Genomic DNA, 15998 nt, shown 5'->3' with positions numbered 1-15998 from the left:
ATTCTTTATTACCGGTATAACTATCTCATGGAGTATATTCCTTATTACCGGTATAACTATCTCATGAAGTATATTCCTTATTATCGGTATAACTATCTCATGGAGTATATTCCTTATTATCGGTATAACTATCTCATGAAGTATATTCCTTATTATAGGTATAACTATCTCATGGAGTATATTCCTTATTACCCGTATAACTATCTCATGGAGTATATTCCTTATTATCGGTATAACTATCTCATGGAGTATATTCCTTATTACCGGTATAACTATGTGATGGAGTATATTCCTTATTACCGGTATAACTATCTCAAGGAGTATATTCCTTATTACCGGTATAACTATCTCATGGAGTATATTCCTTATTATCGGTATAACTATCTCATGGAGTATATTCCTTATTACCGGTATAACTATGTGATGGAGTATATTCCTTATTACCGGTATAACTATCTCATGAAGTATATTCCTTATTACCGGTATAACTATCTCATGGAGTATATTCCTTATTACCAGTATAACTATCTCATGGAGTATATTCCTTATTACCGGTATAACTATCTCATGGAGTATATTCCTTATTATCGGTATAACTATCTCATGGAGTATATTCCTTATTATCGGTATAACTATCTCATGGAGTATATTCCTTATTATCGGTATAACTATCTCATGGAGTATATTCCTTATTACCGATATAACTATCTCATGAAGTATATTCCTTATTATCGGTATAACTATCTCATGGAGTATATTCCTTATTACCGATATAACTATCTCATGAAGTATATTCCTTATTATCGGTATAACTATCTCATGGAGTATATTCCTTATTACCGGTATAACTATCTCATGAAGTATATTCCTTATTACCGGTATAACTATCTCATGGAGTATATTCCTTATTACCAGTATAACTATCTCATGGAGTATATTCCTTATTACCGGTATAACTATGTGATGGAGTATATTCCTTATTACCCGTATAACTATCTCATGGAGTATATTCCTTATTATCGGTATAACTATCTCATGGAGTATATTCCTTATTACCGGTATAACTATGTGATGGAGTATATTCCTTATTACCGGTATAACTATCTCAAGGAGTATATTCCTTATTACCGGTATAACTATCTCATGGAGTATATTCCTTATAATACCCGTATAACTATCTCATGGAGTATATTCCTTATTACCCGTATAACTATCTCATGGAGTATATTCCTTATTAGCCGTATAACTATCTTATGGAGTATATTCCTTATTATAGGTATAACTATCTCATGGAGTATATTCCTTATTACCTGTATAACTATCTCATGGAGTATATTCCTTATTACCGTTATAACTATCTCATGAAGTATATTCCTTATTACCGGTATAACTATCTCATGGAGTATATTCCTTATTATCGGTATAACTATCTCATGGAGTATATTCCTTATTACCGGTATAACTATCTCATGAAGTATATTCCTTATTAGCCGTATAACTATCTCATGGAGTATATTCCTTATTATCGGTATAACTATCTCATGAAGTATATTCCTTATTACCGGTATAACTATCTCATGAAGTATATTCCTTATTACCAGTATAACTATCTCATGGAGTATATTCCTTATTACCGGTATAAGTATCTCATGAAGTATATTCCTTATTATCGGTATAACTATCTCATGGAGTATATTCCTTATTACCGGTATAACTATCTCATGGAGTATATTCCTTATTACCGGTATAACTATCTCATGGAGTATATTCCTTATAATACCCGTATAACTATCTCATGGAGTATATTCCTTATTACCGGTATAACTTTCTCATGAAGTATATTCCTTATTATCGGTATAACTATCTCATGGAGTATATTCCTTATTACCCGTATAACTATCTCATGGAGTATATTCCTTATTAGCCGTATAACTATCTTATGGAGTATATTCCTTATTATCGGTATAACTATCTCATGAAGTATATTCCTTCTTACCGGTATAACTATCTCATGGAGTATATTCCTTATTACCGGTATAACTATCTCATGGAGTATATTCCTTATTATCGGTATAACTATCTCATGGAGTATATTCCTTATTATCGGTATAACTATCTCATGGAGTATATTCCTTATTACCGGTATAACTATCTCATGGAGTATATTCCTTATTACCGGTATAACTATCTCATGAAGTATATTCCTTATTATCGGTATAACTATCTCATGGAGTATATTCCTTATTATCGGTATAACTATCTCATGAAGTATATTCCTTATTATAGGTATAACTATCTCATGGAGTATATTCCTTATTACCCGTATAACTATCTCATGGAGTATATTCCTTATTATCGGTATAACTATCTCATGGAGTATATTCCTTATTACCGGTATAACTATCTCATGAAGTATATTCCTTATTATCGATATAACTATCTCATGGAGTATATTCCTTATTACCGGTATAACTATCTCATGAAGTATATTCCTTATTACCGGTATAACTATCTCATGAAGTATATTCCTTATTACCGGTATAACTATCTCATGGAGTATATTCCTTATTACCGGTATAACTATCTCATGGAGTATATTCCTTATTATCGGTATAAATATCTCATGAAGTATATTCCTTATTATCGGTATAACTATCTCATGAAGTATATTCCTTATTACCGGTATAACTATCTCATGGAGTATATTCCTTATTACCGATATAACTATCTCATGAAGTATATTCCTTATTATCGGTATAACTATCTCATGGAGTATATTCCTTATTACCAGTATAACTATCTCATGGAGTATATTCCTTATTACCGATATAACTATCTCATGGAGTATATTCCTTATTACCGGTATAACTATCTCATGAAGTATATTCCTTATTATCGGTATAACTATCTCATGGAGTATATTCCTTATTACCGGTATAACTATCTCATGAAGTATATTCCTTATTACCGGTATAACTATCTCATGGAGTATATTCCTTATTATCGGTATAACTATCTCATGGAGTATATTCCTTATTACCGGTATAACTATCTCATGAAGTATATTCCTTATTACCCGTATAACTATCTCATGGAGTATATTCCTTATTACCGGTATAACTATCTCATGAAGTATATTCCTTATTAGCCGTATAACTATCTCATGGAGTATATTCCTTATTATCGGTATAACTATCTCATGAAGTATATTCCTTATTACCGGTATAACTATCTCATGAAGTATATTCCTTATTACCAGTATAACTATCTCATGGAGTATATTCCTTATTACCGGTATAAGTATCTCATGAAGTATATTCCTTATTATCGGTATAACTATCTCATGGAGTATATTCCTTATTACCGGTATAACTATCTCATGGAGTATATTCCTTATTACCGGTATAACTATCTCATGGAGTATATTCCTTATAATAGCCGTATAACTATCTCATGGAGTATATTCCTTATTACCGGTATAACTTTCTCATGAAGTATATTCCTTATTATCGGTATAACTATCTCATGGAGTATATTCCTTATTACCCGTATAACTATCTCATGGAGTATATTCCTTATTAGCCGTATAACTATCTTATGGAGTATATTCCTTATTATCGGTATAACTATCTCATGAAGTATATTCCTTCTTACCGGTATAACTATCTCATGGAGTATATTCCTTATTACCGGTATAACTATCTCATGGAGTATATTCCTTATTATCGGTATAACTATCTCATGGAGTATATTCCTTATTATCGGTATAACTATCTCATGGAGTATATTCCTTATTACTGGTATAACTATCTCATGGAGTATATTCCTTATTACCGGTATAACTATCTCATGAAGTATATTCCTTATTATCGGTATAACTATCTCATGGAGTATATTCCTTATTATCGGTATAACTATCTCATGAAGTATATTCCTTATTATAGGTATAACTATCTCATGGAGTATATTCCTTATTACCCGTATAACTATCTCATGGAGTATATTCCTTATTATCGGTATAACTATCTCATGGAGTATATTCCTTATTACCGGTATAACTATGTGATGGAGTATATTCCTTATTACCGGTATAACTATCTCATGAAGTATATTCCTTATTACCGGTATAACTATCTCATGGAGTATATTCCTTATTACCAGTATAACTATCTCATGGAGTATATTCCTTATTACCGGTATAACTATCTCATGGAGTATATTCCTTATTATCGGTATAACTATCTCATGGAGTATATTCCTTATTATCGGTATAACTATCTCATGGAGTATATTCCTTATTATCGGTATAACTATCTCATGGAGTATATTCCTTATTACCGATATAACTATCTCATGAAGTATATTCCTTATTATCGGTATAACTATCTCATGGAGTATATTCCTTATTACCGATATAACTATCTCATGAAGTATATTCCTTATTATCGGTATAACTATCTCATGGAGTATATTCCTTATTACCGGTATAACTATCTCATGAAGTATATTCCTTATTACCGTTATAACTATCTCATGGAGTATATTCCTTATTACCAGTATAACTATCTCATGGAGTATATTCCTTATTACCGGTATAACTATGTGATGGAGTATATTCCTTATTACCCGTATAACTATCTCATGGAGTATATTCCTTATTATCGGTATAACTATCTCATGGAGTATATTCCTTATTACCGGTATAACTATGTGATGGAGTATATTCCTTATTACCGGTATAACTATCTCAAGGAGTATATTCCTTATTACCGGTATAACTATCTCATGGAGTATATTCCTTATAATACCCGTATAACTATCTCATGGAGTATATTCCTTATTACCCGTATAACTATCTCATGGAGTATATTCCTTATTAGCCGTATAACTATCTTATGGAGTATATTCCTTATTATAGGTATAACTATCTCATGGAGTATATTCCTTATTACCTGTATAACTATCTCATGGAGTATATTCCTTATTACCGTTATAACTATCTCATGAAGTATATTCCTTATTACCGGTATAACTATCTCATGGAGTATATTCCTTATTATCGGTATAACTATCTCATGGAGTATATTCCTTATTACCGGTATAACTATCTCATGAAGTATATTCCTTATTAGCCGTATAACTATCTCATGGAGTATATTCCTTATTATCGGTATAACTATCTCATGAAGTATATTCCTTATTACCGGTATAACTATCTCATGAAGTATATTCCTTATTACCAGTATAACTATCTCATGGAGTATATTCCTTATTACCGGTATAAGTATCTCATGAAGTATATTCCTTATTATCGGTATAACTATCTCATGGAGTATATTCCTTATTACCGGTATAACTATCTCATGGAGTATATTCCTTATTACCGGTATAACTATCTCATGGAGTATATTCCTTATAATACCCGTATAACTATCTCATGGAGTATATTCCTTATTACCGGTATAACTTTCTCATGAAGTATATTCCTTATTATCGGTATAACTATCTCATGGAGTATATTCCTTATTACCCGTATAACTATCTCATGGAGTATATTCCTTATTAGCCGTATAACTATCTTATGGAGTATATTCCTTATTATCGGTATAACTATCTCATGAAGTATATTCCTTCTTACCGGTATAACTATCTCATGGAGTATATTCCTTATTACCGGTATAACTATCTCATGGAGTATATTCCTTATTATCGGTATAACTATCTCATGGAGTATATTCCTTATTATCGGTATAACTATCTCATGGAGTATATTCCTTATTACCGGTATAACTATCTCATGGAGTATATTCCTTATTACCGGTATAACTATCTCATGAAGTATATTCCTTATTATCGGTATAACTATCTCATGGAGTATATTCCTTATTATCGGTATAACTATCTCATGAAGTATATTCCTTATTATAGGTATAACTATCTCATGGAGTATATTCCTTATTACCCGTATAACTATCTCATGGAGTATATTCCTTATTATCGGTATAACTATCTCATGGAGTATATTCCTTATTACCGGTATAACTATCTCATGAAGTATATTCCTTATTATCGATATAACTATCTCATGGAGTATATTCCTTATTACCGGTATAACTATCTCATGAAGTATATTCCTTATTACCGGTATAACTATCTCATGAAGTATATTCCTTATTACCGGTATAACTATCTCATGGAGTATATTCCTTATTATCGGTATAAATATCTCATGAAGTATATTCCTTATTATCGGTATAACTATCTCATGAAGTATATTCCTTATTACCGGTATAACTATCTCATGGAGTATATTCCTTATTACCGATATAACTATCTCATGAAGTATATTCCTTATTATCGGTATAACTATCTCATGGAGTATATTCCTTATTACCAGTATAACTATCTCATGGAGTATATTCCTTATTACCGATATAACTATCTCATGGAGTATATTCCTTATTACCGGTATAACTATCTCATGAAGTATATTCCTTATTATCGGTATAACTATCTCATGGAGTATATTCCTTATTACCGGTATAACTATCTCATGAAGTATATTCCTTATTACCGGTATAACTATCTCATGGAGTATATTCCTTATTATCGGTATAACTATCTCATGGAGTATATTCCTTATTACCGGTATAACTATCTCATGAAGTATATTCCTTATTACCCGTATAACTATCTCATGGAGTATATTCCTTATTACCGGTATAACTATCTCATGAAGTATATTCCTTATTAGCCGTATAACTATCTCATGGAGTATATTCCTTATTATCGGTATAACTATCTCATGAAGTATATTCCTTATTACCGGTATAACTATCTCATGAAGTATATTCCTTATTACCAGTATAACTATCTCATGGAGTATATTCCTTATTACCGGTATAAGTATCTCATGAAGTATATTCCTTATTATCGGTATAACTATCTCATGGAGTATATTCCTTATTACCGGTATAACTATCTCATGGAGTATATTCCTTATTACCGGTATAACTATCTCATGGAGTATATTCCTTATAATACCCGTATAACTATCTCATGGAGTATATTCCTTATTACCGGTATAACTTTCTCATGAAGTATATTCCTTATTATCGGTATAACTATCTCATGGAGTATATTCCTTATTACCCGTATAACTATCTCATGGAGTATATTCCTTATTAGCCGTATAACTATCTTATGGAGTATATTCCTTATTATCGGTATAACTATCTCATGAAGTATATTCCTTCTTACCGGTATAACTATCTCATGGAGTATATTCCTTATTACCGGTATAACTTTCTCATGAAGTATATTCCTTATTATCGGTATAACTATCTCATGGAGTATATTCCTTATTACCCGTATAACTATCTCATGGAGTATATTCCTTATTAGCCGTATAACTATCTTATGGAGTATATTCCTTATTATCGGTATAACTATCTCATGAAGTATATTCCTTCTTACCGGTATAACTATCTCATGGAGTATATTCCTTATTACCGGTATAACTATCTCATGGAGTATATTCCTTATTATCGGTATAACTATCTCATGGAGTATATTCCTTATTATCGGTATAACTATCTCATGGAGTATATTCCTTATTACCGGTATAACTATCTCATGGAGTATATTCCTTATTACCGGTATAACTATCTCATGAAGTATATTCCTTATTATCGGTATAACTATCTCATGGAGTATATTCCTTATTATCGGTATAACTATCTCATGAAGTATATTCCTTATTATAGGTATAACTATCTCATGGAGTATATTCCTTATTACCCGTATAACTATCTCATGGAGTATATTCCTTATTATCGGTATAACTATCTCATGGAGTATATTCCTTATTACCGGTATAACTATCTCATGAAGTATATTCCTTATTATCGATATAACTATCTCATGGAGTATATTCCTTATTACCGGTATAACTATCTCATGAAGTATATTCCTTATTACCGGTATAACTATCTCATGAAGTATATTCCTTATTACCGGTATAACTATCTCATGGAGTATATTCCTTATTATCGGTATAAATATCTCATGAAGTATATTCCTTATTATCGGTATAACTATCTCATGAAGTATATTCCTTATTACCGGTATAACTATCTCATGGAGTATATTCCTTATTACCGATATAACTATCTCATGAAGTATATTCCTTATTATCGGTATAACTATCTCATGGAGTATATTCCTTATTACCAGTATAACTATCTCATGGAGTATATTCCTTATTACCGATATAACTATCTCATGGAGTATATTCCTTATTACCGGTATAACTATCTCATGAAGTATATTCCTTATTATCGGTATAACTATCTCATGGAGTATATTCCTTATTACCGGTATAACTATCTCATGAAGTATATTCCTTATTACCGGTATAACTATCTCATGGAGTATATTCCTTATTATCGGTATAACTATCTCATGGAGTATATTCCTTATTACCGGTATAACTATCTCATGAAGTATATTCCTTATTACCCGTATAACTATCTCATGGAGTATATTCCTTATTACCGGTATAACTATCTCATGAAGTATATTCCTTATTAGCCGTATAACTATCTCATGGAGTATATTCCTTATTATCGGTATAACTATCTCATGAAGTATATTCCTTATTACCGGTATAACTATCTCATGAAGTATATTCCTTATTACCAGTATAACTATCTCATGGAGTATATTCCTTATTACCGGTATAAGTATCTCATGAAGTATATTCCTTATTATCGGTATAACTATCTCATGAAGTATATTCCTTCTTACCGGTATAACTATCTCATGGAGTATATTCCTTATTACCGGTATAACTATCTCATGGAGTATATTCCTTATTATCGGTATAACTATCTCATGGAGTATATTCCTTATTATCGGTATAACTATCTCATGGAGTATATTCCTTTTTACTGGTATAACTATCTCATGGAGTATATTCCTTATTACCGGTATAACTATCTCATGAAGTATATTCCTTATTATCGGTATAACTATCTCATGGAGTATATTCCTTATTATCGGTATAACTATCTCATGAAGTATATTCCTTATTATAGGTATAACTATCTCATGGAGTATATTCCTTATTACCCGTATAACTATCTCATGGAGTATATTCCTTATTATCGGTATAACTATCTCATGGAGTATATTCCTTATTACCGGTATAACTATGTGATGGAGTATATTCCTTATTACCGGTATAACTATCTCAAGGAGTATATTCCTTATTTCCGGTATAACTATCTCATGGAGTATATTCCTTATTATCGGTATAACTATCTCATGGAGTATATTCCTTATTACCGGTATAACTATGTGATGGAGTATATTCCTTATTACCGGTATAACTATCTTATGAAGTATATTCCTTATTATCGGTATAACTATCTCATGGAGTATATTCCTTATTACCGGTATAACTATCTCATGAAGTATATTCCTTATTACCCGTATAACTATCTCATGGAGTATATTCCTTATTACTGTTATAACTATCTCATGAAGTATATTCCTTATTATAGGTATAACTATCTCATGGAGTATATTCCTTATTACCCGTATAACTATCTCATGGAGTATATTCCTTATTACCGTTATAACTATCTCATGAAGTATATTCCTTATTACCCGTATAACTATCTCATGGAGTATATTCCTTATTACCGTTATAACTATCTCATGGAGTATATTCCTTATTATAGGTATAACTATCTCATTGAGTATATTCCTTATTACCTGTATAACTATCTCATGGAGTATATTCCTTATTACCGTTATAACTATCTCATGAAGTATATTCCTTATTACCGGTATAACTATCTCATGGAGTATATTCCTTATTATCGGTATAACTATCTCATGGAGTATATTCCTTATTACCGGTATAACTATCTCATGAAGTATATTCCTTATTAGCCGTATAACTATCTCATGGAGTATATTCCTTATTATCGGTATAACTATCTCATGAAGTATATTCCTTATTACCGGTATAACTATCTCATGAAGTATATTCCTTATTACCAGTATAACTATCTCATGGAGTATATTCCTTATTACCGGTATAAGTATCTCATGAAGTATATTCCTTATTATCGGTATAACTATCTCATGGAGTATATTCCTTATTACCGGTATAACTATCTCATGGAGTATATTCCTTATTACCGGTATAACTATCTCATGGAGTATATTCCTTATAATACCCGTATAACTATCTCATGGAGTATATTCCTTATTACCGGCATAACTTTCTCATGAAGTATATTCCTTATTATCGGTATAACTATCTCATGGAGTATATTCCTTATTACCCGTATAACTATCTCATGGAGTATATTCCTTATTAGCCGTATAACTATCTTATGGAGTATATTCCTTATTATCGGTATAACTATCTCATGAAGTATATTCCTTATTACCGGTATAACTATCTCATGGAGTATATTCCTTATTATCGGTATAACTATCTCATGGAGTATATTCCTTATTATCGGTATAACTATCTCATGGAGTATATTCTTTATTACCGGTATAACTATCTCATGGAGTATATTCCTTATTACCGGTATAACTATCTCATGAAGTATATTCCTTATTATCGGTATAACTATCTCATGGAGTATATTCCTTATTATCGGTATAACTATCTCATGAAGTATATTCCTTATTATAGGTATAACTATCTCATGGAGTATATTCCTTATTACCCGTATAACTATCTCATGGAGTATATTCCTTATTATCGGTATAACTATCTCATGGAGTATATTCCTTATTACCGGTATAACTATGTGATGGAGTATATTCCTTATTACCGGTATAACTATCTCAAGGAGTATATTCCTTATTACCGGTATAACTATCTCATGGAGTATATTCCTTATTATCGGTATAACTATCTCATGGAGTATATTCCTTATTACCGGTATAACTATGTGATGGAGTATATTCCTTATTACCGGTATAACTATCTCATGAAGTATATTCCTTATTACCGGTATAACTATCTCATGGAGTATATTCCTTATTACCAGTATAACTATCTCATGGAGTATATTCCTTATTACCGGTATAACTATCTCATGGAGTATATTCCTTATTATCGGTATAACTATCTCATGGAGTATATTCCTTATTATCGGTATAACTATCTCATGGAGTATATTCCTTATTATCGGTATAACTATCTCATGGAGTATATTCCTTATTACCGATATAACTATCTCATGAAGTATATTCCTTATTATCGGTATAACTATCTCATGGAGTATATTCCTTATTACCGATATAACTATCTCATGAAGTATATTCCTTATTATCGGTATAACTATCTCATGGAGTATATTCCTTATTACCGGTATAACTATCTCATGAAGTATATTCCTTATTACCGGTATAACTATCTCATGGAGTATATTCCTTATTACCAGTATAACTATCTCATGGAGTATATTCCTTATTACCCGTATAACTATCTCATGGAGTATATTCCTTATTATCGGTATAACTATCTCATGGAGTATATTCCTTATTACCGGTATAACTATGTGATGGAGTATATTCCTTATTACCGGTATAACTATCTCAAGGAGTATATTCCTTATTACCGGTATAACTATCTCATGGAGTATATTCCTTATAATACCCGTATAACTATCTCATGGAGTATATTCCTTATTACCCGTATAACTATCTCATGGAGTATATTCCTTATTAGCCGTATAACTATCTTATGGAGTATATTCCTTATTATCGGTATAACTATCTCATGAAGTATATTCCTTCTTACCGGTATAACTATCTCATGGAGTATATTCCTTATTACCGGTATAACTATCTCATGGAGTATATTCCTTATTATCGGTATAACTATCTCATGGAGTATATTCCTTATTATCGGTATAACTATCTCATGAAGTATATTCCTTATAATCGGTATAACTATCTCATGGAGTATATTCCTTATTACCGATATAACTATCTCATGAAGTATATTCCTTATTACCGGTATAACTATCTCATGAAGTATATTCCTTATTATCGGTATAACTATCTCATGGAGTATATTCCTTATTACCGGTATAACTATCTCATGAAGTATATTCCTTATTACCGGTATAACTATCTCATGGAGTATATTCCTTATTACCAGTATAACTATCTCATGGAGTATATTCCTTATTACCCGTATAACTATCTCATGGAGTATATTCCTTATTATCGGTATAACTATCTCATGGAGTATATTCCTTATTACCGGTATAACTATGTGATGGAGTATATTCCTTATTACCGGTATAACTATCTCAAGGAGTATATTCCTTATTACCGGTATATCTATCTCATGGAGTATATTCCTTATTATCGGTATAACTATCTCATGGAGTATATTCCTTATTACCGGTATAACTATGTGATGGAGTATATTCCTTATTACCGGTATAACTATCTCATGAAGTATATTCCTTATTACCGGTATAACTATCTCATGGAGTATATTCCTTATTACCCGTATAACTATCTCATGGAGTATATTCCTTATTATCGGTATAACTATCTCATGGAGTATATTCCTTATTACCGGTATAACTATGTGATGGAGTATATTCCTTATTACCGGTATAACTATCTCAAGGAGTATATTCCTTATTACCGGTATAACTATCTCATGGAGTATATTCCTTATTATCGGTATAACTATCTCATGGAGTATATTCCTTATTACCGGTATAACTATGTGATGGAGTATATTCCTTATTACCGGTATAACTATCTCATGAAGTATATTCCTTATTACCGGTATAACTATCTCATGGAGTATATTCCTTATTACCAGTATAACTATCTCATGGAGTATATTCCTTATTACCGGTATAACTATCTCATGGAGTATATTCCTTATTATCGGTATAACTATCTCATGGAGTATATTCCTTATTATCGGTATAACTATCTCATGGAGTATATTCCTTATTATCGGTATAACTATCTCATGAAGTATATTCTTTATTACCGGTATAACTATCTCATGAAGTATATTCCTTATTACCGGTATAACTATCTCATGGAGTATATTCCTTATTATCGGTATAACTATCTCATGAAGTATATTCCTTATTACCGGTATAACTATCTCATGGAGTATATTCCTTATTACCGGTATAACTATCTCATGGAGTATATTCCTTATTATTGGTATAACTATCTCATGAAGTATATTCCTTATTACCGGTATAACTATCTCATGGAGTATATTCCTTATTACCGGTATAACTATCTCATGAGTATATTCCTTATTACCGGTATAACTATCTCATGGAGAAATTCAACATTCCATTATTGATTTGGATTCTATGGGAGTAATTCAACATTCCATTGTTGATTGGATTCTATGGGAGGCAGTTCAAAATTCCATTGTTGATTGGATTCTATGGGAGGCAGTTCAACATTCAATTGTTTATTAGATTCTATGGGAGCAATTCAACATTCCATTGTTGATTGGATTCTATGGGAGCAATTCAACATCCCACTGTTGATTGGATTCTATGGGAGGCAGTTCAACATTCCATTATTGATTGGATTCCATGGGAGCAGTTCAACATTCAATTGTTTATTAGATTCTATGGGAGCAATTCAACATTCCATTGTTGATTGGATTCTATGGGAGCAATTCAACATCCCACTGTTGATTGGATTCTATGGGAGGCAGTTCAACATTCAATTGTTTATTAGATTCTATGGGAGCAATTCAACATTCCATTGTTGATTGGATTCTATGGGAGCAATTCAACATTCCACTGTTGATTGGATTCTATGGGAGCAGCTCACAATTTTGCACATTTCATCTTGTTCAGACGCACAATGTAATTATTTTTGTTTCATCTTTCCATGACAGGTCCTTGAAAACTGGAGTCAGCAAGATAAAGTTAGACATATTTTGTATAGGAAGTATTTATATCCATCAAGACATGGTAAACAGTAACGAAGTTTTGCTTGTTAGCAGGACACAGTTCAAAACAGGGGCTTATAGACTTGGTTTCATTCGTGTGTGTTCATGTGTCCACCTGTGTCACATCTTAACTCCAAAAACATATTCTGGTTTAAACAAAATTATTTGACAAATTTTTCGTCAAAAATAGGGTGAAAATGATGTTTTTGCCTGTTCTCAGCAATGCATTGACCAGTTGCATTAAAATTTCACATGTAGGTAAAAGACATAAAATGAAGCTGTACTGCAGCACTATAACATTATGTAATAGTGTAGTGTAGTGACTTCATTTTAAATGTGTGTCTGCATGGTTTCTGCATTTTTATTATATGAACATTTTGTATTGCTTCTCACGATAGTTAAAGATAAAATCTATTTTATAATTGGTGACTCAATGATTTAAATTTAGATTCTTGAATGCAACATAACCATCAAGTAACATCAATAACTATGCTTTAATGATTCCTTACTTTTAACTTCTTTTTGAAATCACATTTACTTTTTTATATGTAGGGTGAACCTTTCTCAGATTTGTTTGATATCTTTCTGGTTGAAATGCTATTTTCATTTCTTTGATTCTAAAATACTATGATATTTATATGTAGGTGGAAAACTTTAGTGGATCTTTCTCAGATTTGTTTTTAATGATTTTTAGGATCTGTTCAACTGACCATCACATAATTTCAGCTTTTCATGGACCAATTTTCCCAAAACTTGGTATCCCACAATGGTAAACTTGGTATCCCACAATGCACTATATATTTGAAATTGTGATGCTAGGTTTTACATTTTGCAAACGTAGACATCAGAGACTCACACATGTTAAATTGTCTGGAAATCCAAGTCATTATTTCAGTGTAGAACTGGTACAATGCACTTGATTAAAAAAGAGCATATAAATGTTGACATTTCATTTGTGATGCATTAATTTACAAGAACAGAGGGGTCAGTGACATTCCTAATGGCTTGTTGTTAAAAGAAACTGATTTCAGCCTTTTCTTTCTTTTACAAATAAATATTTTATACCTTTGATAACAACCATTTTTTGACAATATCATCAATTTCCTAGTTTTTGTTATTAATTTTTTTAATTTTTGAGCAACCAGGCCGTGGGCCTATTTTCATTTATACCACTCTAGGTGTACCATTGTTCTCAGCGTTCATTTATTATTGTAACATCTATTGGTTCTTATGCAGATTAGTAAACCTTCACAGTTACATTGATATTCAAATTAGTGAATCTTACAGTTTTATGAATAGACTCATTTAACATATGAATAAAACTGTAAGGTTTACTAATTTACATATGATACGTAACACCACGTCACTCAATAAAATATTCAAGACAGATAGAAGGTGCTTTAAAGCACCTGTTTTTAATGAATACAGTTTTATGAATAGACTTAATTAACATATGAATAAAATTGTAAGGTTTACTAATTTGAATATTAATGTAACCGTGAAGGTTTACTTATTTGAATATCAATGTAACCGTGAAGGTTTACTAATTTGAATATCAATGTAACTGTGAAGGTTTACTAATCTGCATATGATACCTAACACCACGACACTCAATGAAATATTCAAGACAGATAGAAGGTGCTTTAAAGCACCTGTTTTTAATGAATACATCAGTACAAAATTACAACACAATATTTACTTTTTTATCGCCATGTTGAATTTGAATAGAAATGCCTTGAAAGGAACCTCTAAATTCACTTTGAATGGTGGTCGCTATTGGTTGCGTACGATGGATGATGACACGCCTTCTTTTTGGGTCCTTGATGCCAAGTTCAACCACTGGATTTGGCGGTTGCAGAACATCATACACTGTTTTCTGCAGTGAAGTGCTGGTTCGCTTGTAAGTGCACAGACCATCAGAGCAGTGCCTGGTGTGTTCTTTGATAAGTTGCTCATCGAAGTGGCTGCTGTAACATAAAATTTAATCAGTTATACATTAACA

General features: G+C 31.4%; 1 protein-coding gene across 1 annotated transcript in view; it reads left to right on the top strand.

Annotated features, from left to right (window-relative positions):
- Positions 1–15688, top strand: part of LOC102801813 (uncharacterized) — a 60276-nt gene extending 44588 nt beyond the window's left edge. The window contains exon 16 of the mRNA XM_085505154.1: positions 13943–15688. Within this exon, the coding sequence (XP_085361280.1) occupies positions 13943–13950 (8 nt within the window). The 3' untranslated portion in view covers positions 13951–15688. The remainder of the gene's footprint in view (positions 1–13942) is intronic.
- The last annotated feature ends 310 nt before the right edge of the window (positions 15689–15998 follow it).

Source organism: Saccoglossus kowalevskii, chromosome 11, assembly GCF_978046115.1.
Source record: "Saccoglossus kowalevskii chromosome 11, keSacKowa6.1, whole genome shotgun sequence".
NCBI lineage: Eukaryota > Metazoa > Hemichordata > Enteropneusta > Harrimaniidae > Saccoglossus > Saccoglossus kowalevskii.
Note: the sequence above shows the minus strand (reverse complement) of the source record. Positions and strands in the feature narration are given on the sequence as shown.